The 26,465-nt window shown below is 41.9% G+C and overlaps 1 protein-coding gene and 1 non-coding gene across 4 annotated transcripts; one reads left to right on the top strand and one right to left on the bottom strand.

The window, feature by feature from the left end:
* Positions 1–469: 469 nt before the first annotated feature.
* On the top strand, positions 470–19,353 carry LOC103110958 (rhodopsin-like). 3 transcript variants are annotated; one of them, XM_060193754.1, is made up of 2 exons: positions 470–924; positions 18,065–19,353. In XM_060193754.1, the coding sequence occupies exons 1-2, from the start codon at positions 842–844 to the stop codon at positions 18,957–18,959; spliced, it is 978 nt and encodes a 325-aa protein (XP_060049737.1). In that variant the 5' UTR covers positions 470–841; the 3' UTR covers positions 18,960–19,353. The 3 variants fall into 3 exon arrangements, with proteins under 3 accessions (XP_060049737.1, XP_060049736.1, XP_060049738.1); XM_060193753.1 differs by having other exon boundaries at positions 473–991; XM_060193755.1 differs by lacking the exon at positions 470–924 and adding an exon at positions 7,153–7,318.
* Positions 7,905–8,011, bottom strand: LOC132539578 (U6 spliceosomal RNA). Its single transcript, XR_009550919.1, has one exon. It is a non-coding gene; the product is annotated as a U6 spliceosomal RNA (small nuclear RNA).
* Positions 19,354–26,465: the final 7,112 nt, after the last annotated feature.

The raw sequence follows: 26,465 nt of genomic DNA on the forward strand, positions 1-26,465 counted from the left end.
GGAGAGAAAAATAGACATCTACAGACCTGCTTTACCGCCTGTGAAGAGACTCCCCTCAGGTGGGGAGCCCAGGCCTTGAACCGGGATTCTTATGTCCTTGTGCTTTGCGCCACGTGCGCTAAACCTGCTGCGCTACTGCCCGATTCCCGGGATATTTTAACTTTTTTTCCTATGCTTGTCTATATTTTGCACTTTTGACAACAAGCACTCATGACTTGGATAATTTTTAAAATAACCCAATATTATGTACAGGAGAAAAAAACTGGTAGATAACACACAAAATGCAGTTAGCAGCTTGAGGAGTTTCGAGCAGACATGTTGACAAACAGGAAATCTGAGCTTTCAGCATGGTTCCAGCTGTGCCTTGCTGAAGCTTCCAGCAGCCTCTCTCTTGCCTGTTGTGAAACTGTGGTCATTTCGAGGGCGTAAGCTGAGGTCTTTGGGAGATGATCTGGCTTACATCCATGGGGTGCTGTGACTTGAATTTCCCTCTTGTATGAGTGTGGGGCATTCCCCCCCCAGCTTTTGCTAGAGACATTTTGTGATATTTAAAAGAGACAAGGGAAAATCTCCCTAGAGAAAGTAAAAAAAATAACTTCCCCACTGGCCTCTTTGCAGAACGACCCCTTGGGGGCTCCCAAGAAGGGGAGGGGCTGGCTCTGTGCTCTTCCACTTCCTCCTTGTAAGACAGTGTTCTTTCAGGAAGTGGCACCCAAAGAGTCTTCAGCTTTCTCTGAAGTCCTTAGGCTCTTTCGTTACACCATGTGACTCCAGCTGCAGACATTAGAGATGGGACCTCAAACCTGAAGGCTCAAGATCTAGAGAGGTTACCAAATGAGGGATGTCTTTTGCCTCCTTTCTGTTCCATGCTGGTTTTGAAAATTCTTCCAAGGATTCCCGAAGGAAATTCTGCTGCACTTATAGGTATATTTTTACCCTGGAAAAGAGAACACATTCCACTGGCTGAACAGACTTCCTCCGGTAGAGTAAGGTAAGGGGTTCCCTGGTCAGTCTGGGCATCACAGTTCTCACTTTCGTTTGTTTAAAGTTGATTTTTGGCTCTACGTTTTCTGAGACATGACTTTTTATCTGATCAAATCTTCTGGGATTATTTTGTTGTGATGGTGAGCCATATACTGGCATTTCACTTCTACTTTCCAGTATTATTTTTTATTAGTAATTTAACAAAGGTTTATGAAACAGAAATAATTTCATGAGTATAATTTCACATGGCACCCACTACCAAACTTTACCTTTCCCCAGCCTCCAGAAAAAAAAAATCTGACCATTTGGTTACTTTTTTCAGTTCTCTTTCTCGCTCTCTCTCTTTTTTGCAAGTTCATATGTTTCAATTAGCTATATTCCAGAAAAGAGTGTAAACATCTGGTAGTTGCAGTCTCCTCTTTGCTCATCTCACTAAGCATAATTACCTCTAATTTCATCCATTTGTACCAATGGACACATATCATCTTTTTTAAATTGCCAAGTAGTATTCCAGCCACCTTTTTCCAGTTATCCTTTGATGGGCATTTCAGATGCTCCCACTCCCAGGCTATTGTGAATAATGCAACTAAGACCTTAAGGATGCATATGTCCCTTCAAGTTAATGTTGTCATCTCTTTTGGGTGTATGCCTAGGAGAGGTATTGCCAGGGTAAGCTATTTCCATTTTTTTTTTTTTTTGTTTACGCACTCTTCACACGGTTTCCATAAAGGTGGCTCTGATAAACTGCATTTTAGTTCTGTGAGAAGAGCTGTCCTTACCAAAAGGACTGCAATAATCCAGGTTGAATGGTCCAGGCAGGCTGCTTTCAGCAGGGAAATACATGTAGGAGAGAGAAATTGAGGTCAGAAGGCAAATTCTCATTGACTGTCCTAAGGAACCTAGGTCCTTGAACATCATAACATGTGTACTGAGCCAGGTGCACCACCCAGCCCCCATGTGTATGTTTCTTTAAACTAGATTATTCCTTGTTCAGATCTGCCCAGAGTGTCAGCCTTTTTGTGTGTAGTTGTTGTTGTTGAAACCGCCTTATTTATTTATTTATTTATTTATTTTTACCAGAACACTGAGCAACTCTGGTTTATGGGGGTGCAGGGGATTGCATTTAGGCCTTCAAGCCTCAGGCATGAGAATGTCTTTGCATAATCATTATGCTATCTACCTCCACCCCTATCTGCCTTCTTGATGATGCTCACTTCAATGACTACTAGTAATCACAATCCCAGCACAGTTTAAGAGAGAGAGAGAGAGAAGAGAAAGAGAAAGAATTTTATTCTATTGGCAAAACCTGCACTCTCAACCTTCTTTTCAGTTAAATAGTACCATTGTCTACCCACCTGCCAGGTCAAATAAACAAGAATTCAGTCAAGATGACAGCTCAGTATTAGCGAATAGGACTTGCAAACTTGAGACCCTAGAGGTTCCAGGTTTAATCCCCAGTACAACCATATGCCAGAGTTTGTCAAATTGTCAGAGCTAGAGGCTCAGGATACCTTCCAAATTACTTAGACTTTGCTAAGCCTGACCTAGAGATCGTGTAGTTATTTATAGAGAGATATAGAGATATAGAGATCGTGTAGTTGTTGTTTTATAGAGAGACTCTTTATCCCCTTTTGTCTGCAGGAGTCTCCCTCAACTTTGTGCTGCCCTTGTTTTTCCCTCCCTCCCTCCCTCCCTCCCTCCCTTCCTTTCTCTCACTCTCTCTCTCTCCCTCTTTCTTTCTCTTCCTTTCTTTCTTCTCCAGGAAGAGTCTCCTACTTGAGACTCATCTCCACACTACCTGTCTTAGTTTTTTAAATAAGACAAGGAAGAAAATCTTCCCCAGATTCTCTTCTTGGATAAAGGAGAAGGAACTCACCTTTCCACAAATAAAGGTTTTTGTTCTTCTCAAATTTTATCCAATTCAAAGAAATATGAAACCAATTAATTCTGGCCACCTCTCTCATAACCTCTACCAGTGTTCCTCCTTGTCCCCATATCCAGATGAATGAAGCACTGATAGATTTTTCAAGGATAGAGACCTTTTATTTATTTCTTTAGGCCCTACACTTAGCACAGAGTAGTTGTAGAATGCACAGGCGTTAAGTAGATGAATCAATGTACAAATGGAGGAACTGGGATGTGGGTGTGGATTTAGAGTTTCTGATTACGTAGCCAGGGAGGCGGCTCAGTGGGTATTGCACATACTTTGTGTATGTGAATGAGCTTCTAGGGTCCATCCTCAGAGCCACACATACCAAAGAGATACTCTGGTCTCTGTTTTCCCCCCAAACTCATTAAATAATGACCCACAAACAAGCAAATAAATCCTAAAGTGGCAGTCAGGGAGGTGACTCAGTGATAGAGCACTTATGTGTGTGAGATCCTAGGTTTGATCCCTGGTAATGCATGAGAGAAGAATAGTTAAGAGAAAAGAATACAGCTCTGCAGATGATGGAATACAGCTTGATGGGCTCTCTCTCTCTCACTCTCTCATACAAAAATAAAATGCAACATTGCACCAGGGTTTGACTCAGCAAGAGAACATGTATAAAACTCTGAGCTCACACTCTGATACTGCAGAATGAAATGAAATAAAATGAAATGAGAATTAAAATTTGCATTATAGACTTTTGATCATTTGAAAGTGGTTTAGTGATAACATAGTTGAAGTTTCAAAGTTAATAGCTTCTTGTCACTAATACTAAAAATGAGTTTTCTTGAAAAAATAAATCATAACAAATTCAAATTACAAAATAACATTAATTAATCATGATAATTATGATAATACCAATTATAATTATGATTAACAATGATAATATAAATATAATGGGCATATTTTAAGAAATCACAGGCCTCTGGTACCACCCTGAACACTCCTGATCTTTTTTAAAATAAATATTTATTCCCTTTTGTTGCCCTTGTTGTTTTATTGTTGTTATTATTGTCATCGTTGTTGGATAGGACAGAGAGAAATGGAGAGAGGAGGGGAAGACAGAGAGGGGGAGAGAAAGATAGACACCTGTAGACCTGCTTCATTGCCTGTGAAGTGACTTCCCTGCAGGTGGGGAGCGAGGGGTTCGAACCGCGATCTTTACACAGGTCCTTGCGCTTTATGCCACATGCGCTTAACCCACTACGCTACTGCCCGACTCCCGAACACTCCTGATCTTAAGAGTAGGCATTGAAATAGCCAATTGCTCTGTAAGTATAATTCAAATTCTCTGCAAATTCCCAGAGGCAAATATCAATACTAACGTAGTAAAGATAACCCAAAATTTAATAACTTAATATAAATGGACTTTGCTATAAAAAAACAAAATTCCATCTAAATGGTAATAAAATTTTCTGTGATAAGTATGTGTATTTTACCAGAACACTGCTCAGTTCTGGCTTATGGTGGTGCCAGTGGTTGAATTTGAAACTTCAGAGCTTCAGACATAAAAGTCTTTTGCAGAATCACATATCTCTCTGGCCCAGGCTTATATATTGTCAAAGGAACTGAATAAATATAGGTTCTCACAATTGAGATAAATCAATTATATGACATATAAGTAGAAGTTCAAGTAAGTAATTAGTGCAAGTTAATAATCAGTCAAGTCCCTAGAGTTGTCAACAGTTTAAATACTTCATGAATTTTCACTTTCAACTATAGGATTTACTTAAAATAACTCTGTTTTTAGGTCTAGAGAGTTGAGTTTGCACCACCTTTATCATTAAGTATTACATGTATCGGATAAAGACAGCAAGCAGAGATGGAGTATTTAATCAAGCAACTACTAGCAATGCCAGGCATGTTATAATATATATACATAAACATTGAAACAAAGGGAGTCACTGCTCATCAGTGAAGCAAACCACAGAATATTACCCCAAAAGCTTGGTTAAAAAACTGTAATTAAATCATATCTTAATTTGAGGCCCTACAATTAAAGCTGGGGTGGTGGTCACAAGGCAGAGTGGACTATCTTCAGTAGATTGGTAGAGTTCATCTTTGAAGCTTGTGTGAGGAGCGAGGTTTGAGCCTCCAGCTACCACATAGGAGCACCTGCAAAGGGGAAGCTTTATGAACAGTGCAACTGTGGTGTTTCTCCTCTCTGTGTCTCTCATTCTTCATCTGGAATAAAGAAAAATAAAAAATTTACCCAGGGTGGTGAAATTTTTTATACATGAAGCTCTGGTGGCAAAAAACACAACAAAACAAAACCTGAAAAATAATCACAAACAAAACAAACAAAAAACCCAACAAAAGATAGCTTTAAATCTGACTGAAAGTTTATGATTATTCCTAGAGCTGGAATCAAAGAGAGAAAGCAGCAGGCCTGCAAAGAATAGGCCGATTTCAGTTTGACACAGGTGTACGGGTTAAACACTGGGATTACGGCTAAAGGCTAAAGCCAGGTCTGACTGACAGAGACAGAAATTCCTTGTTGCTTAGGATGTCCACCGCCCCCCCCCCCCACTGTGTGCTGACTCTGCAGTACAAGCCACCTGCTGAGCGAGACACACACTCAGCACCTGGGCTGCTGTGTGTTGTCATGAGTTTTACTAGGGTCAAAGTCACCCCCAGGCCAGTGAGCTGTTAACCAGCGTCAAGAGTGTAATCACCAGCCAGTATAATAGCTGCAACAGGTTTCAAAGGCAAACGCTGCCAGATGAACTCAGTAGAAGCAGACACACCAATCGACCTAGAGACAAAGCCCTCCCAGATTTTGGAAAAGCGGTCTGTCGATGAGTCACGTGCTTAGGAACAGGGCACTGTCTGCTCTTTGTGGTTTGTGTATTGCAAGGTGGCCTTTGGCATCTGGAGAAAGTGGGGGGGGGGGAAGGCCATCTGTTTACTGCCTAGTGACTGAAGACTCAGGATTGTGTAATCTGGTGATGGCACAGTCTTGGTGAGTACTGGTTTGTGATTTCCCTAGTCCTCAGACCCATGCTCGGGACACAGGAGGAATTCACCAAGTGATTAAAAAAAAAGTTCACCTTTTGACCTGCCACTTTTGTTCCTTAATCTGTAAAAGCAGACAGTCCATCCGAGTGAAACTGAACACCTGCTTTAGTTCAACTAGTACACCATCATTTCATATGAATTTACTATTTTTAAGAAATTTCTTTCTTTCTTTCTTTCTTTCTTTCTTTCTTTCTTTCTTCCTTTCGTCTTTCCTTCCTTCCTTCCTTCCTCCCTCCCTCCCTCCCTTTCTTTCTTTCTCTCTCTGTCTCTCTTTCTTTCTTTCTTTTTTTTTTTTTTCTGTCTCCAGGGTTATTGCTGGGGCTCAGTGTCTGCACTATGAATCCACTGCTCCTGGAGCTCATTTTTTCCATTTTATTGCCCTGGTTGTTATTATTGCTATTGTTATTGCTGTTGTATAGGACAGAGAGAAATTGAGAGAGGAGGGGAAGCCAGAGGGGAGAGAAAGATAGACATCTGCAGACCTGCTTCACCACTCAAACCAGGATTCTTATGCGGTCCTTGTGCTTTGCACCACTTGCGCTTAACCCACTGAACTACCACCCACCTCCCAAAATATTTCTTTCTAAAGTGAGTGAAATATCCAGAGAATCATCGGCACATTCTACACTGAGGATTGATCTTGGGACCTCAAGCGCGCATACCTCTCTGAGCAACCTTCTTGGTTGTTAACTTCATTGTTTCTATCAAGAGTCGTGGAAAAGGTTTTTTATTAAGTATGACACTATGACAATTCATTCTGAACAATCTCTGAAATTCTCTAATGACTCCTATAGTTTATTTCTTTCTGCAAATATCTATCTAAATATCTACCTGTCTCTATGTATGAATGTGTAGGAGATTAGGAAATGTCATTAAATTGTGACCTCTTCTTCCTAAAGATATCATCATTGTACTATGTTGATCACACACATTTATCATTATCTAAATTATAAAATAAAAAAAATCTCACTATTTGTATTGGTTTCTTTCTTTCCATTGCCCATTTTTGGAATATTTATTTATATTCTAGCTTGGGGATATGGTTCTATTTATTTTAATTTTATATAGAAGTAGAGAAGTTGGAGGGGGAGACAGGTAGTGTGTGTGTGTGTGTGTGTGTGTGTGTGTGAGAGAGAGAGAGAGAGAGAGAGAGAAAGAGAGATTGCTTGCAGCAGTGCTTCACCACTTGTAATGTCTCCCCTCTTACAGGTGGGAACTGGGGTTTGAACTGGGATCTTTCTGCTTGATAACATGTGTGCTCAATTGGGTGTACCACCTCCCAGCTCTTGGGGGTATGTTTCATCCTGCCCCTTGTCTGTAGGAAAGCTGACATTCGGAATATCAGGATGCTGTTCACACAGATGCATGGACACGGTGTTCCTAAAGGTGTGTTTTAAATTATTAAGTGTCTAGAAAAGGATAAGTTTCTATTCAAACAAGATGCTGAGTCTTTAGATGAATGATTCCTCTGAGCACTTAGAAAAATGTAGAACTGGCGGAGGGTAGATAGCATAATGGTTATGCAAACAGACTCTCATGCCTGAGGCTCCAAAGTCCCAGGTTCAATCCCCCCACACCACTATAAGCCAGAGCTGAACAGTGCTCTGGTTTAAAAAAAAAAAAAAAAAAAAAAAAGAAAGAAAGAAAGAAAGAAAGAAAGAAAGAAAAAGAAAAGAATGTAGAACAAAACTTTTCCAGAAAACACTGGGGAAGGAAGCTAGAGAATATATATATATATATATATATATATATATATATATATATATATATATATATATATATATTTAAATTTTTTATTTAAGAAAGGATTAGTGAACAAAAGCATAAGGTAGGAGGGGTACAACTCCACACAATTCCCAACACCCAATCCCCATAACCCACCCCCTCCCCTGATAGCTTTCCCATTCTCTATCCCTCTGGGAGCATGGACCCAGGGTCGTTGAGGGATGCAGAAGGTAGAAGGTCTGGCTTCAAAAATATGGAACGCTTCACGAATTTGCGTGTCATCCTTGCGCAGGGGCCATGCTAATCTTCTCTGTATCGTTCCAATTTTAGTATATGTGCTGCCGAAGCGAGCACGAGAATATATTTTTAAAGACAAATTTTTATTTGTTTTAATGAGAGAGACAGAGGGAAAATACACAGAAAAAAAGACCAGAGCACTGCTCAACTCTGGCTTATCACCATCAGTGCTGTGGATTGAACTTGGAACCTCAGAGCCAAAATGACATGAAAGTCATTTTCATAAACTTTATGCTACTTCCTAACCTAAAAGTCAGAGGATTCCTTTTACATTACAAACAAAAACAAACAATCCTCCCCGCCCCATGGGAGAGCACTAGTTAGAAAGATGTGTGATTTTTCTGCCTTTAGAAGTCACAGGCTGTCTCCGGAGAAACTTTGTGATGAACCCAGCTCTGCATGTCACTGTTGCCTCTGACAATCTCACAAACACAGCTAATATCGAGTGAGTGCTTATTCTTGGTGTTGGGGCCTGGTGCTCAGTCAATAAGGCTCCCTTCTTTCTCACTGGCCACTTTTTCTTGAAGAGATTGCAGCGGCTTCATGGGCTGGAGTGATGTTTAAATACCACCAAAGTTAGGTCAGTACAGAGCACAGAGGAAGGCAGCAGCTTTATGCTGGGAGGACATGATCTGATCATGTGGGAGGGTCTGAAGAGGCTTTCTGGAAGCTTCTGTCTCTCACTGGCCTTCTGCCAGTAGTCTCTTGTAAAGGTTTTTCTCAGCTGATGAATACTTCCCATTGGCAGTAAGTCAGATCTTGGCCTTATAAGCATCCAGGAAAGAAAGCCCTCTTCCCTCTCAAAGTCCAGGGAGTCTTCCTCTTTCAGAATTTCCAGATGAAGCCTCTGAGGGGTGCCAGGCAGGGCCCAGAGGAAGATGCTCTCAGCTCCCTGGAGATAAGGTGATCTGAAAAGAGTCAGTCTCATTTTTGCCTGGAGTGCTGATCTGTCCCTGCTTCTGACCAGAGGGGCACAGAATGGAGAGGAAGAACAGATGCCCACCAGCCCTTTATCTTCCCAGAGAAATGGCTCCAAGCTCATGTCCTGTTGTTGGGTCTCTAGCACCATCTTCTTATGCTGATGTGGCGATAAGGACCAGCCCATGGCAATAGTGGAGGCCAGCCATGAGAGCTTTCAACACAGCTGCGCAGTCAGCTGTCATGGTCATTTGCACTGCCCCCTCCCTCCCCTTTTGTCGGAAATGTTTCATCTTCCCCCCTCTTCCCCCCTCTACCCCCCTTTTTCCCCTTCTCCTCCCCTCTTCCCCCCTCTTCCCCCCTCAGACTTACCTCATCGACTTACTTGAGAGTAGAGACATCCGACTCAAGGGATTCGATCAGGGGCCTCTGGCTTCAGATCCAGCAACTTAACCACTCACCCATGTTCACACCTGACCCTGCTTTGCTCTGATTTTCACTTTTGGAGGACTGGATTCATGTCATGTTTCATCTTTTTTTTCAAGTCAATTTCTTTTTTCGCCTCTAAGGTTATTACTGGGGCTCCGTGTCTGTACTATGAATCCACTGCTCCTGGTGGCCATCTTTTTTTTTCCCTTCTTGTTGTTGTTATTGTTGTTGTTGGATAGCACAGAGAGAAATGGAGAGAGGAGGGGTAGACAGAGAAGGGGAGAGAAAGATAGACACCTGCAGACCTGCTTCCCTGCTTGTGAACTGACCCCTCTGCAGGTGGGGAGCCCGGGCCTTGAACCAGGATATTACTTTTGTGCTTCACACTATGTGTGCTTAATCTGTTGCGCTACAGCTTGCCCCCCCCATTCAAGTCTCTTTCTTTCTTTCTTTCTTTCTTTCTTTCTTTCTTTCTTTCTTTCTTTCTTTCTTTCTTTCTTTTTTCTTTCTCTCTTTTTTCTTAATTTCTTTATTGGGGGATAATGGTTTATAGTAAAATACAATAGTTTGTACATGCATAACATTTCTGTTTTCCACATAACAATTCAACCCCCACTAGGTCCTCCTCAGCCATCATGTTCCAGGACCTGAGCCCTCCCTCCCACCCCCAGAGTCTTTTACTTTGGTGCAACACACCAAAGCCAGTCTAAGCTCTGCTTTGTGTTTTCTGTTTCAAGCTGATTTCTTGGTGGTCCCAGGCCACAGTGAGGCTTTTGGTCGCAGGTAGTTCTTCTAGAGCACAGACTGCACGGAGGGTGAGTTGCAGTGAAGTTTTGAGTCACTCTTTTTCTAGTCGACTGCATTTGGTTCCTTTCACAGTCAGTATCTGCACATCAACAACTGACTGGTTTTTCCCACCGTTAACCCCACTGCTTGGGATTTTGCGCCACACACTTTGGTGGGCAATGAAGATGGGATGTGTGTAGTGATGAAACCACGTTGATTACTGAGTTAAATGTACCAGAAAATGAAAGGAATCACTCCTTGCAACGGATAATTTCCTGAAAGCATTTCAGATCTGGCGGTAGGGGCTGGTGGTTTAGCTTTTATTATAACTGCAGCTGCAGTAAATCAAGAGGAAAAAGGACAACTCTGAATGTCTTTTAAAAAGAAACACAGCGGCTCCCCACCTGCAAGGGGAGTTGCTTCACAGGCGGTGAAGCAGGTCTGCAGGTGTCTATCTTTCTCTCCTCCTCTCTGTCTTCCCCTCCTCTCTCCATTTCTCTCTGTCCTATCCAACAATGAACAACATCGACAATGGCAATAATAATAACCACAACAAGGGCAACAAAAGGGGGAAAAATGGCCTCCAGGAGCGGTGGATTCATGGTGCAGGCACCGAGCCCAGCAATAACCCTGGAGGAAAAAAAAAAAAAAAAAAAGAAACACAGGCCAGGGAAATAGCTCAGTTGGTAGAGTTGGGGACTTCCATGCCTGAGGCTCCCTTCTCATCCCCAAGTGTGCATCTTTTTTCTTTCTTTCTCTCTCTCCCCTCCATTTTCTTGTGAAGTTCTCTATATCTTATATGAAATCAACCCAAAAAAAAACTTTTAAAAAACATTCTTAGCATCTTTATTGTGATGGTTATTTAACACTTAATGAGCTGACTTAAATTATTAACATTCTCAAGTGTGGTTATTGACTTTCTTTCTTTTGGAAATATATTTTTGGATTAAAGAAAGTTGTGTGTGTCAGGGGAATTAATAATTTACAGTACAGTTGTTGACACAGGGATACAATTTCTCGTCTCCCAGTCCATGACTATGGAAAAGGACTTATGTTGGGGTGGAGGGAGAATTTTTTTGCAAGCAAAATATATATATTTTTAATTTCTTTATTGGGGAATTAATGTTTTCCATTTGAAAGTAAATACAATAGTTTGTACTTGCATAACATTTTCCAGTTTTCCATATAACAATACAACCCCCACTAGGTTCTCTGTCATCCTTCTTGGATCTGTATTCTCCCCACCCACCTACCCCACAGTTTTTTACTTTGGTGCAATACGCCAATTCTAGTTCGGGTTCTACTTGTGTTTTCTTTTTTGATCTTGTTTTTCAACTTCTGCCTGAGAGTGAGATCATCCCATATTCATCCTTCTAATTCTGACTTATTTCACTTAACATGAATTTTTCAAGGTCCATCCAAGATCGCCAGCCAAATATTTTAAAAATAACCAAAGCACAGCGAGCAGTTGGCAAAGTGCCTTAGGGATGGGCTGTGTATGGGGGGTAGGGCTCACACGCATGAGGCTCCCGGCTTGTCCCTGCACAGCATACAGCAGAGTGAGTGTGTATGAGCAATGCTCTGTGTTCTTTACTTCCCTTTCAAAAAATGAATGAATGAATGAATTGTCGTATTAAAGGAAGTGTCGTGGGGTCTGGGAAAATGGCTCAGCTGTGGAGTGCAAGACTTGCCAGCATGAAACCCCAGGCTTGATCCCTGGAACCACATACCTCAGAGTTGAGCTTTAGCTGAATAGTCTCTCTCTCTCTCTTTCTCTCTCATTATCTTCTTAATAAGAACAAATGCACAGTGGCTGGAAAATATCTCAGCTAAAAGAGTACAGGACTTGCTTGCTCAAGACTCTTGGTTTGACACCCCTCCCTACCCTGGGCCACATATACTAGTGGTTCTCTCATCTCTCTCTCTCTCTCTCTCTCTCTCTCTCTCTCTCTCCCTCCCTCACTCCCTCCCTCTTTCCTTCACTTCCCCTCACCTTATATAGCTCTCTTGTGTGAAACAAGTAAAATGGGTCTTTAAAAAAAAATAAATGAAGGAGTCGGGCGGTAGCGCAGTGGGTTAAGTGCAGGTGGCACAAAGCACAAGGATCCCGGTTCGAGCCCCCGGCTCCCCACCCGCAGGGGAGTCGCTTCACAGGTGGTGAAGCAGGTCTGCAGGTGTCTATCTTTCTCTCCCCCTTTCTGTCTTCCCCTCCTCTCTCCATTTCTCTCTGTCCTATCCAACAATGACGACATCAATAACAATAATAACTACAGCAATGAAACATAAAGGGCAACAAAAGGGAATAAATAAATAAATATTTAAAAAAATGAAGATAGGGGCAAGGTGGTGGTTTTATCAGTTGAGTGCACATGTTACCACATGCAAGGATACAGGTTCAAGCCCCTGTCCCCCTCCTATAGGGTGGATGCTTAATGAGTGGTGAAGCAAGACTGCAGGTGTCTTTCTTTATCTATCTCCTCTCTCCATCTTGATTTCTTTGTCTCTATTCAACAACAAAAACATAAATAAGTAAAGTTAAAAATAAGAAAAATACTTAAAAAATAAGTGAAATTTTTACAAAAACAAAAGAAGTCTATTAATAGTCACGTGCACTTTGTGCAGGGTTTAAGTCTTAGAATTCAGTTAGCTCAGGGGACTGGGCATTGGCACACTTGGTAAAATATACATATTAACATGCTCCAGGACCCAGGTTCAAGCCTCTGGCCTCTGTCTACAGGAGGAACGCTTCATGAGTGGTTAAGCAGTGCTCAAAGTGCATCTTTTTCCCTTACATTTTTCCCTTTCCTCTCAGTTTTTCTCTGTCTCTCTCCAAAGAATGAATGATAGAATGAAATAAATTAAAAAATAACTGTGAATTGTTAAAAAAAAAAATCCAGCGAGCTGGGCATTGGCACAGTGGGTTAAGCACACATGGTGCGAAGTGCAAGGACCGGCGTAAGGATCCTGGTTCGAGCCCCGGGCTCCCCACCTGCAGGGGGTTCGCTTCACAGGTACTGAAGCAGGTCTGCTGGTGTCTATCATTCTCTCCTCTGTCTTCTCCTCCTCTCTTAATTTCTCTCTGTCCTATCCAACAACAACGACAGCAATAACAACAACAACGACTGTAAACAACAAGGGCAACAAAAGGGAAAGAGATAAAAATAAATAAACAAAGTTAATGTCTCAAAAAAAAAAAATCCAGCTAGCTCTTGGGACTAGGGGGTGGAGCTTAGTGGTGGAGCACATACTTGACATATATGGCCTTGGGTTCTGTCCTTGGCACCAAAACCAAAGCAGAAGAAACAAAAATAACCAACAAGAGAAACCTCAGCTAACCCAGCTCACTGCCATGGGAGAGGGAGCTGTCAAATGAACAGAGTGGGGGTGTGTTGGGGGTGGGTGGAGCCAGCCTCCCTAAGGCCTTGTCTGGGAATTGCTCAGGCTCTTGCCAGTTTCCACTGCATGAAAATCTAAGAGCTTAAATCTGAGAATCACATAATTTCCTCCTCAGTCCAAGAGCTCCAGATCACTGGGGTTTTCCTGCAGTCTTCCTTGACTCCTCCCCTATTTCAATATGTATTTTTTTTAGCGTTTTCATTTCATTTTTAAAAAAATTTTATTTATAAGAAGGAAACACTGGGGAGCTGAGCAGTGGCGCAGCGGGTTAAGCACACATGGCGCCAAGTGCGAGGACCGGCGTAAAGATCCCAGTTCGAGCCCCCAGCTCCTCACCTGCAGGAGGGTCGCTTCACAGGCGGTGAAGCAGGTCTGCAGGTGTCTTTCTCTCCCCCTCTCTGTCTTCCCCTCCTCTCTCCATTTCTCTCTGTCCTATCCAACAACAACGGCATTAATAACAACAACAACAACAACAACGATAAACAACAAGGGCAACAAAAGGGAAAAAGTTTAAAAAAATTTTTTAAAAAAAGGAAACACTGACAAAAACATAGGATAAAGAGGGGTACAACTCCACACAATTCCCACCACCAGAACTCTGCATCCCATCCCCTTCCAGATAGCTTTCCTAGTCTTTTTTAAACTTTTCTTTTTTAAATATTTATTTTATTTATTTATTCCCTTTTGTTGCTCTTGTTGTTTTATTGTTGTAGTTATTGTTGTTGTTATTGATGTCGTCGTTGTTGGATAGGACAGAGAGAAATGGAGAGAGGAGGGGAAGACAGAGAGGGAGAGAGAAAAATAGACACCTGCAGACCTGCTTCACCACCTGTGAAGCGACCCTCCTGCAGGTGGGGAGCTGGGGGCTCGAACCGGGATCCTTACTTCAGGTCCATTAACGCTTTGCGTCAGTGTGCTTAAGCTGCTGCGCTACCTCCCGACTCCCCTGCTTTCCTATTCTTTATCCCTCTGGGAATATGGACCCAGGGACATTATGGGATGCAGAGGGTGGAAGGTCTGGCTTTTGTAATTGTTTCCCCACTGAATACGGGTGTTGACAGGTCTATCCATACTCCCAGCCTGTCTCTCTCTTTCCCTTGTGGGGTGGGGGTGTGGGCTGGGAGCCAAGTCACCAAGGAGGAGGCATTTCACATGGGCAGATGTGATTTTTGCAACTATTATGGAGGAGTTCCTGTGTAAGGCTTGAATAATAATAATAATAATAGTAATAATAATAATAATAATAAGTAGTAGCAGCAGCAGCAGCAGCAGCAGTTAAAAGAAGACTGAGAGTGACAAGCACCATTACAATTTCTATTCCTCTCTGTGAGCTGGAGAGCAGAGAATATGCCTGGGCTTCAGTGGTGTGTGATGCAGGAATCTATCAGAAAGGAAGAAGCCCCCACAACGGGCTACAATACACTCAAGGAGAGACGTGCCTTCAGCAAGAATTTCTGGGAGGAACACTCCACTGTGACATGTCCTTTTTGGTGACTCTTCAGGATCTGTTTTCTATTTGACTTCCAGGAGCTGGGAGAAAGGGGTGGGAAGAGAGGTGCTTGATATTCTTAGACTCCAATGGTCATTTTTATTGTTAATAAAAGAAAGAAAAATTACAGCAACAGCTGAATGGAAAAGAGGGATGGGCTATTGACTTGAAAACACCTTGTAATTTAGGGAAGATGCCTGTATATTAGAGACTGTAGAAGAAGCCTCAAAGAAGAGGAAGTGGGAGGGAAAGATAGAAACAAACTGGGGGTATGGATCTACCTGCTAATGCCCACATCTAGTGAAGAAGCAATTACAGAAGCCACAACTCCCACCTTCTGCATCGCAAAAAGAATTTCGGCCTATATGCCCAGAGGGGGAGAAATGTTAGGGAAAGATGACCAGAGGGCTCTGAATTCCAATTCCATCAGGACCCAGAGAGAGAAGAGGAAAAAAGGAAGGACATTCAGAAGTAGCAATAGATGTAGGTGTGAATTAGAAAGAGAAAGCAGCACAATAGAAAAAAAAAGGGTCTGTGAATGTAAATACAGATAATTATAGAAATAATAGTCAACCCATATATGTGAGCTTGGGAGAACCACTGTAGTTTCCAATGGAAGGAATGGGGACACAGAATTCTAGTGGTTGGAATGGTGTAGAATTATACCTGTTATTTCATAGTTTTGTAAATCAATATTAAATCACTAATAAAACAAAATAATAAAACCCTGCAACATAAATAGAAATAAAGGACTGGTAAAATTGAAAAAAAAAAGAGTAAGTGGGGGGGATACTGTCTGAGTCTATAATGAGCAGAGTTAGGGTGACATTGTAGTCTGTATATTGTGAGTTTTCTGGGCAATTCATGCATATTTATGAGAGGGAAAGGTGGGCTTGCTGAGCAGAGGAACATTCAGTGGTCCTACAGTACATGGGTAGAAAATGGCAGTGAACGCTCTCAGAAGTGGATTCTCAAGCTCTAGGAAGGCACCATCATGCAGCCTCTACTGACCTGTTCTGCTCAGCCCAGGCTCTGGAGTCCTTGCCAGGCAGAAAAGCCTAAAGAATAGGACAATATGGCTATTCCTAGGGAAGGATTGTTACACCCTGTAACTCCCAAGTTTCAGGTCACTTTGATTTTGGTTTTCTTGATTCCAGAGAATCCATCTTGACTTTAAGGGAGAAAAGAAAGGGGCATAAAAATCATACAAATTTATGATCATCTGAGGGCCTTTTCTGTACCTTGCTCTCTAGGACCTTGTGATCTCCTGGGTTTTGTTTTGCTTTCACCTTTCTCTCTAAGACACCAAACTGCCTGCCAGGTCAATCTAACGACCTGATAGACTCCACTCCCTGTGAGTGTCCTGGGGCCGGGTTCTAACAAGAGAGACTCTGAGAAACTGAGACCTCTCTACAGAATGACTTTCTATGAGTCACATGTCTAACCCGGGCCTGATCAGCTTCTCTAGTGAGGAGAGCTTCTTTAGATCATGAGGAAATTAGGTTCAAGATCAGGTGGGCTTTATCACCTGGATGGGGTGTAGGTGTGGAGAAGCACTTGATCCCTCTACAGTAGGTTTTTTACCGAGTCAACACCAATATTATAATCTGGGGATTCCCCAGGCGGGCCCAGTGTACCATTTATTCACTGTTACAAACTCTTGAGATTTTTCTATGGGGCCGTTGTTCACAGCTTAGCAGCTTAGTGGTCATATGCCCTTAGCCATTTTGGGATTCCAGGCCCCACTGGGTTTGCATGAAAACCTCATTTCACAGGTGTAGTTGGTGAAATCATTGGCCACTGGTGACTGATACAGTGTTCTGCCCTTCTCTTACCTGGAGGTTGGAGGTGGTTGAGGAATAGGTAAGGATGGGAAATGAGACAGGAAATTCCAATCCTCCAATTGGATCCCCTGTCCTTGTCCTGTGGTGACCTTGGGACATTACCAAAGTCATCTCATTGGGGCTGGAGAAATAGCTCACTAGCATCAACATAATACAGGGCAGTGGCACATCCAGTAGAGCACACATATCACCAGGCATGAGAACCTGGGTTCAAAGCCCTTGTCCTCACCTGTGGGTGGGGGGAGGAGCTTCATAAGCAGTAGAGCAGTGCTGCAGATCTTCTCTCTCTCTCTCTCTCTCCTCTTTCAGTAAAAGAAAGAAAAATGAGAAACTGGCCACTGGGGATGGTGGTATTGTGCAGGCATTAAGCTCCCATGGAAACCTTAGTGACAAAAAGAGAGAGAGAGAGAAGAAAAGCAAAGAAAAAAAAAAAAGAAATATAAAGGGTTTAGGAATATCTGTGATGGAAATAGGATGAAGGCTAAACATACAGGGCTGGGGAGATAGCACAATGGTTCTGCAAAAGACTTTGGTGCCTGAGGCTCTGAGGTTCCAGGTTCAATGCCCAGCACCATCATAAGCCAGAGCTGAGCAGTGTTCTGGTGAGACAGAGAAAGAGAGAGAGAGATATTGAGAGAGATATTGAGATACAGATATTGAGAAACAGAGACTAAATATATGCACTAAAATGAACCTGTTATACCACCATGGACCTGCCTCCCTGAGACAGCTTTTCATTATTTTGGAGGGAGAGGAAGAGACAGAGAGGGAGAGACAATACAGCACTGCTCCATCACTCACAGAGCTCCCTGGGTTCTGTCTATGGTGGTGCTAGGGATAAAATCCAGGGCTTTGAACATGATAAGGTGTGTGCTTTCTAAGGTGACTTGTCTCCTGGCTCCTTATAATTCTCTTTCCTTTTTTTTTTTTTTTTACAAGATGTTTTTAAACATCTATTTACTTATTAATGAGAGAGAATTAAAAGGAGCATCACTCTGGCACATACAATATTGGGGGTCAAACTTTAGACCATGAATACGAGTCTGGTGTTCTACTTGCTGTCCCAGCTCCCAGGTTGCAATATATTTCCCCATCTCATTATAAACCAGAACATCACAATGCTCCACCATGAAAATGCTCCGCCATGAAATTTATTTCATGAGATTCTATACAGGGCCAGAGAGCTGGAAAACCACATGAGAAGCTCCATCACAGACTCACATCTCCTCTGCTCCTTGCTCCCACCAGGAACCGAGTTGGCCCGAAGATCATGAACTTGTCCTCTGTGTCCTGCAATATCTCAGACTGGCTGAGGCTCGAGGCCACAGTGAAGGCCTCTATCTACACGGGCACCTTCTTCTTTGCCACGGTCATCACGGTCCTCATTGTCTCCACCGTGTTACAGCATTCGAAGCTGAGGCGAGAGCTCCGCTATGTCCTGCTGTGCCAGCATCTGCTGTGCATCTCCTGCTACTGTGGCCTGGGGGTGGCCTTCCAGGGGATGCGAGCCCTGAGGGCCCACAGCCCCTTGTTGCTGTGCTGGGTGGTGTTCGGGGTACAGCTGAGCGTGGGGGAGGGCATCCTCTTCACTCTCGCCTTGATGGCTGTCAACACCTACCTGGTGATTTGCTGGCCTTTGACATCTCTGTCCTTTGTCGACTCAGTGAAATATCGGGTCATGGCAGGGACCTGGCTGGTCATTGTAGTCAAGAATGTTAGCTTGTTCCTCATAGAGTCCTCCAGTTCCACACCAGTCGCCGTTTTCCACTCTGCACCCCTTTGCCCTGTCACCTTCAACGGGACTCCCACCAGAGCCATTGGCATGGTGTTCCTTCTCCTTCCCCTGTCTGTCATTCTCATCAGCTATGGGCTCATCTACCAAGAAGGGAGACGGGCCGGCCACTTCAATCGCTTAAACATCAAAGCCAGGAAGACAGTCCTCATTCATTTCCTGCAGATGGCTTTACACATCATCCCAACCCTGGTCTTCATAGGCCTGGGGAAGGTGTGTGGAGTCTTTTATTTTGCCTTAAATATGGTGCTGTTTGGAGTCTTTGCATTTGCCCAGTGTTTCAACCCTTTGATCTTTGGGCTATGGAGCCGAGAGCTGAGGAGCAGGCTGTGCTGTAGGCCAGACTGTTAGCTGTGGTGTGGCCACACGGCTGATGGTAGACAGCCAGTTTAAACCCAGTTCTACCACTGGAGTCAATTGCTAGGGTTGCCCGTGACTCAACCTGAAATTAGTGCCTTGCTTTGAAATTTGGAATCTTGTAGAGTAAATCAAGACCATTCAGCTGGATTGCTAACTTCTGTGTGAACACTGAGCTGGCCTCATTGAAGTCAGTTTATGACTTTAATTCTAAACTTAGATCAGCATTTTCTGGTAGCCTGTAGATTTTGGGAATGCATTTGTTTTTAAAAACTGAAAATTGTCTATGGTTCATAAAGAGAAGTTTGACTGTTCCCTTTGTATTAATGTATTAATGTATTAGCATTTGGTTTGAATATAATAACAAACAACAAGAATATAACAGTTATTTGCAAGAGTTAGAATATCTTTTTGTCGAATGCAATAGTTAAAAACATTGCTTTTGTGTAAAATTCTTTATATAAAAAAATAATTCCAAAGGCACACAATCTAGGCATCCACAGTCAACAAGTTCATTCTCTTTTCTGCTCTGACATGATCAATATGCTACCTCATTACCCAATAGGGCTGCTGGTGCTCTCTTCATTACATTCACATCCCAGCAGTAAGATGGAGTATGGGTCTGAAATCAAGAAAAGGAAAAAACTATGGTGGTTATCTTTGGGGGGGTGGGAGGGTAGGGATACAGAACTTTGGTTGTGGGTATGGTATAGGACTCGACATTGTCATCTCACAATCTTGTAACAAATCATTAATAACAAATAAAACTACTAAAAGTAAATTATATAGTTTAATAACACTAAAAAAAAAAAGAAAGAAAATGATAAAAAGGTTTATCTCCAAGCAATAATGGAGGTGCTGTGGTGGTGGTGGTGAACAATGTATTTAGTTGAAAGGACAGGTAGTTCACACTTGAGAAAGGAAGGGCAGGCAGGAAACTGGACCATGCCAAGGTAAATTGGTGGTAAATAAGTTCATGATATCACGACCTGGTATCATCTGATTTGCTGATCCAGCTCAGGTAAAAATGTGTGGTCGCTTTTGCTGATCTCTCAGGTGTTTCTTGTGATATGTCACAGGTAGGTGGCCTCACACCAGCTGGACGTCCACTATCTTGTCTCTTCATTGCTAACTCCTGTTTCACGGTCTCCACTATCTAAGGTGCTTACTATTATTACCCTAGCAATATATGACTGGGGATATATTTTATTTGTGCCACAATATCTCCAGCTACAAATTGATGTTTTTAGTACTAAGAAAGGAAGAATGGAAATCATAGACTATTTTCTTCTCAACTAAACAAAGCATAAAGAAAGACAATGGAGGGCTTATGGTCATCACAAAAATCTGCTTTGTCTTTCAGTATGTGTAGTTAGTTATTCAGGAATCCAGAAAACTGTTATTGTGTTATGTTAATAGATGACACAAATTATAGCATAAGTAAGAAAAACACTGAATGTGTTTAATCTTGAAACTTCACCTGTGCTTTAAATTTAAGAAAGTTCAAGGCAGCATTTGGAAAAAGTTCTTCCACAGATGTTGATAGATGGTATTTCTAAAGGTGAATGCTTGCTTTTGAACTAGACTGGAATCAGCTTTAGAAACAGGCATAACTGCTCTATGTATTTTAAACAGGAAGGATTTAATGCAGGAAATAGATGCTTACAAAACTACAGGAAGGACTTGAGAGGTGGAAATTAGGAACCTCTCCTGACTTAGGTCAAGTGCAAACCACTGCAGTTGTGATTTGAAGGTCAAGCAGCTGCTTCCACTACAACCCCTTGTGCTTGGTGCCCTTTGTGACTTTGTTTACAAAGGAAGCAGCAATAAGTTGGCTTCTACTGAACCCCATTTTCTAATTCTCATGTGATTGCTTTCAATTGGTGAAACATACAGGCTTATCAAGAGCAAATGAGTCTGGGAAATGTAGTTTCTAGTCAAAGATGTGGCAGTACAGGAAGTTAAAGAGGTAAAGAGGGTGAGGAGATGGCATAATACAAAGAGACTCTTCCCCCCCTTTGCCGTCAATTTACCTCAGAGTAGAGACTTCCAACTCCAGGGATTTGATCACAGGCCTCTGGCTTCAGATCCAGCAACCTAACCACTCAACCACAGCTGTCAACTATGCTGAGGAAGGATTCTAGTACCTTAGCTCATATAAATAATAAAGAAAACCTGCAATGACCCACTTCCTGCTTCCGATCACACCTTTCAGATGTTTTCACTTCTCCATCTCACTCTTGCTGTCTTTCTTCCCTTTCTATCCCTTATCTCGACAAGGACCAAACCATCCCCACATACCCGACTTTCCTTTACGTGGCCAAAGGATAGAACAATGCACATATAAATGCACCTTTCCCCTTCCACCTAGGACACACGAAAACCTTTCCCTTGCTCTCCCTGCACCTCCACATGCACACACTCCACACCTTGAGACCCCATTAATTCAACAGTCTTCTTCCAACACGAATCCTACATACATATTCAATCTCAGTTGTAAGTCATTCTAGGCTAATAATAATTATATATGCTGCTCCCAGGGTTTTGGAGTTTGAATTGAATGAAAATTGTTTTGTGTTAGAGACTATAATTTTTAATGTAAAATGAAAATGTATAGGGAGTCGGGCGGTAGCACGGGGGGGGGGAGATAAGCGCACGTGGCACAAAGTGCAAGGACCGGCTCAAGGATCCGGGTTCGAGCCCCCGGCTCCCCACCTGCAGAGGAGTCGCTTCATAGGTGGTGAAGCAGGTCTGCAGGTGTCTATTTTTCTCTCCCCCATCTGTCTTCCTCTCCTCCCTCCATTTCTCTCTGTCCTATCTAACAACGACGACATCATCATCAACAACAATAATAATACAGCAACAATAAAAAACAGGGCAACAAAAGGGAAAATAAATAAATAAAAAAGAAAATGTATTGAGCTTAAATCAGAGGGTTCGTCATGAGGATTACAGATTTCTTTGGTGTTGAGTTGATTTCAGAAAAGTATATGTATGGCTGGAGGTAGATAGCATAATGGTTATGCAAAGAGACTCTTATGCTTGAGGCTCTGAAGTCCCAGGTTCAATCCCCTGCACCACAGTAAGCCAGAGCTGTACAGTGCTCTGGTCTTTCTCTCTCTGTTTCTCTCTCAAAAATAAAATAAATAAAATATCAAGAAACAACTCATTCTCTCTCTCTTTTGCCTCCAGATTTATTACTGAGGATCAGTGACTACTCTTTGAATCTACTGCTCCTGGAGGCTATTTCCCCCCCTTTTGTTGCTCTTGTTTATAGTAGTTATTATTGTTGTTATTGCTGTCTTATTGGATAGGACAGAGAGGGGGAGAGAAATTCACCTGCAGACCTGCTCCACCACTTGTAAAACAACCTCCCTGCAGGTGGGGAGCCAGGGGCTCCAACCAGGATCCTAACGTTAGTCCTTGCACATTGTGCCATGCTCCCTTAACCTGCTGTGCTACTGCCTGACCCCCTTCAGTTTCCTTATCCTTATTGTTGGAGGGTAGTTGATAGACTGTTGCTATTACAAAAAGTTTAAATATGATGTGATAAAGACCTTGCTAATTTTAGATATGTAAAGATTCTCCAGTGAAAGAGCAAAAACCTCTATACTGTACATGATAAAGTCTGCGATGAACAAAGGTGGCTTCATTTAACATTTCGGCCAGCAGTGCATGCCAGCTCTTGTATCCTCTTGGCTTATCTAAGATATATGGTGCCTTTCAACCTTTGAATATTTGTGCAACTTGAAAAGTGACAAATGAAAGTTTCAAGGTCCTCTCTTGCTTTTTCCCACTTCTGGTAACCCCAGGCATCCTCTGGCTGATGCATTACTCAAGTTCTTCATTTTCCCGTGGCCATTTCCTGTAAAGGCACAAGGCATTTTGGGTATTAGATATGTACTCTGCACCAATGTGAATTCATCTTAATTTTTTTCATTAGTGATATATATATATATATATATATATATTTTATTTATAAAAAGGAAACACTGACAAAGATCATAGGACAAGAGGGGCACAACTCCACACAATTCCCACCACCAGAACTCCGTATACCATCCCCTCCCCTGATAGCTTTTCTATTCTTTATCCCTCGGGGAGTATGGACCAAAGGTCATTATGGGGTGCAGAAAGTGGAAGGTCTGGCCTCTGGAATTGCTTCCCTGCTGAACATGGGTGTTGGCAGGTGGATCCATACTCCCAGTCTGTCTCTCTCTTTCCCTAGTGGGCAGGGGCTCTGGGGAAGCGGGGTTCCAGGACACATTTGTGGGGTCATCTGCCCAGGGGAGTCCAGTTGGCATCATGTTAGCATCTGGCGGCTGAAAAAAGAGTATATATATATATATGTATGTATACACACACACACACACACACACACACATATAGCATTAATGCTTTTCCAGTGCAGTCATTGGCACATGCATACAATTGTTTTTATGTAACAGGCCCCTAAAGTTTTCTTTCTTCCCTCTGTTTCCCTCTCTCCCCAGAGTCCTTTGGGCTGGTGCGATACACTGTTTCCAGTTCGTGCTTCACTTTGTGTTCTCGCTCCCTGTCCCTTCTCGCTCCCTGTCCCTATTTATGAATTCCCGCCAATAAGTGCGATCATTTGGTACTCCCCTTTTTAGCTTGTCTCACTCAACGTGATCTCTTCAAATGCTATTCAAGAGGATACAATTTCATCATTTTAAACAGCTGAATAGTATTTCTTTTTAAAATTTCTTTATTGGGGAATTAATGTTTTACTTTTGACAGTAAAGACAATAGTTTGTACATGCATAACATTTCCCAGTTTTCCATATAACAATACAACCCCCACTAGGTCCTCTGTCATCCTTTTTGGATCTGTATTCTCCCCCTCACCCACAAGCTGTGTAGTATTTCATAATGCAAATATAGCATTTTTTTCCCCCCAGTCATCTGTCACTGAACATTTGGGTTGCTTCCAGGTCTTGGCTGCTATGGACATAATTAAATATATATCTCTTCCTATTGGTGCTTTTCTTTTGTTTGGATAAATTCCCAGGAGAGATATTACTGGGTAGCTCTGTGTTCTGAGAAATCTCCAGACTTTTGCACAAGGGTGTGGAGCAATATACACTCCACCCAGCAATTCAGAAGTGTTACTTTTTCCCCCACACACTCACCAACATTTGTAGTTGGTGCCTTTTCTAATGTTACAAGTTCTAACAGGTGTAAAGTAGAGTCTCACTGTGGTCTTTAGTTGCATTTCTCTGATAACCAGTAACTTTGAGCACCTTCTCATTATCTGTTGGCCCTGTGGGTCTCTTCCTCCGTGAAATCTCTGCCCATGTCCTCACCCCATTTCCTACTGAAATTTTTTTGACTGTTGTATTTACTGAGGTTTTTTTTTGTGTGTGTGTATTTTGATTATTGGTCGTTTATCTGATGTATGTTGTATAAAGACCTTCTCCCGTGCTCTAGTCTATCTTTCTGTTAAGTTGACGGTACCCTTTTCTGTGCAGAAGCTCTTCAGTTTAATGATTTATTTTAGATTTTGTTTTATTTGATGATAGATTCGAATCTTTGAAGACCTGTTTGAAGCACAGATCATGAAGCCTTCTGTCAATGTTTTCTTATCTGTGTTTGACAGTTTCTGTTCTAATGTCCATGTCTTTGATTCACTTGATTTTTTTGTGCTTGGTCATAATATGGTGACTTAATTTCATTCCTTTGCATGTTTTTTAAAAATATCTATTTATTTATTTCCTTTTTGTTGTACTTGTTTTTATTGTTGCAATTATTATTGTTGATGTCGTGGTTGTTAGGACAGAGAGAAATGGAGAGAGGAGGGGAAGACAGAGAGGGGGAGAGAAGGATAGACACCTGCAGACCTGCTTGACCACCTGTGAAGTGACGCCTCTGCAGATGGGGAGCTGGGGTCTTGAACTAGGATCTCGAACCAGGATCCTTAAGCCAATCCTTGCTCTTTGTGACACATCCCGACACGTGCACTTATCCCGCTGCGCTACCGCCCATCTCCCTCCTTTGCATGTTTCAATCCAGTTTTCCCAACACCACTTGTTGAAGAGACTCTTCTTCCTCCATTTAATGTTCCCCCCCCAAAGATTTGTTGTGCATAGGTGTGAAATTAGGTGATTTTTAAATGAAACTCTAGACTTTTAAAAACTATTTTATTTATCTATTTTGTATAGAGATGGAAAGAAGTTGAGAGGGAAGGGGGAGATAACTACACTGTAGTGTAGGTGTGCCACTGTTAAGTTTACCGAGATTTTTGTATGCTTTGATTGTTGGTCGTTTATCTGATGTATTTTGTGTAAAGACCTTCTCCCGTGTTCTAGTGTATCTTTCTGTTAGGGTGACGGTACCTATCTTATGATGCCTCTACCTCATGCTTTTCTTTGAGAGTATTTATGCAAATGATTTACTAAGGCAAGTTTATAAACTTGAAGTGTTAGTCTACATATTTTATCTCAAAATGTAGACCATACAGGTGAAATTCTAGTCATTTTGTTAACTTTAAAAAAAATATTTTGATTCTTTGTTTTTCTCCTCTTATTTCAACTAAAAAATGTTTTAGCCGAACCCTATGTAAATGTTAATGTGCTCAAAAGTCACGTGAAGATGGCTTAATATCATATTCTGATTAAGTGGATCTGACTTGAGATTTTTTTCATTTCTCACTAGTTTGTAGTTGATATTGACCTTACTGATCTGGGGACCATATTTTGGGTAAAAGCAAATGACTAAATGAGAGAGTCAGGTAGTCAAAAGCGGGGAAGGGGTTGAATTTTATGACGAGAGAGGCCTGGCTTGTTTGAATTTTGTCTCTGAAGCCTTTGATGACTTGACAAGCTTAGACTCTGAACCTTTATTTCCTATGTAAAAACAGGGGTAATGATACTGACTTCACCTATGTCACTCTCATGAATACATTTTCTCTTATGTCAGTTTAGTATTTTTTTTCAAATATCTACTGTCTGTCATATCAATATATAATCACAAACATGTATTGAGTGAATGATTGAATGAATTATCAAATAAATGGTTTTATGGGGGGGTTATAAATTTTGTAATGTAAATAGAATATGCAGCCAATTATCTCACCCTAGGAGACATTTCAGTAAATGTTTGTTGCCTCCTCATCTCCTCCATTTTTCTCTGAAACAAGGAGCTGAATTTGGATGCATGTCTCAAACTGTTGAAGGAATAACATATAAAGCAGATACTCTCTTTGTGATTCCTCAGTGAAATAACAATCACACTGCTGATAACTGAAGTTTGATGGACGGATCAACGAGTGGTTTCATAATGTTATTGTTACACGTAAGTGGACATGGGTAAATTAGGCAATCACTTCTCTCAAATTGATCACCTGAATATCTGTATACGTCTTATCTGCTGCTGAAATGTGGGGGGGAGGAAGCACTGGTGAGAACATTTGAGGCTTGTAAAGACATAACTGGATTCGGAAGACACTGGAACCAGGTACACCTTTGGAATATGAATTTGACA

This window comes from Erinaceus europaeus, chromosome 7 (assembly GCF_950295315.1).
Source record: "Erinaceus europaeus chromosome 7, mEriEur2.1, whole genome shotgun sequence".
In the NCBI taxonomy this organism is placed as follows: domain Eukaryota; kingdom Metazoa; phylum Chordata; class Mammalia; order Eulipotyphla; family Erinaceidae; genus Erinaceus; species Erinaceus europaeus.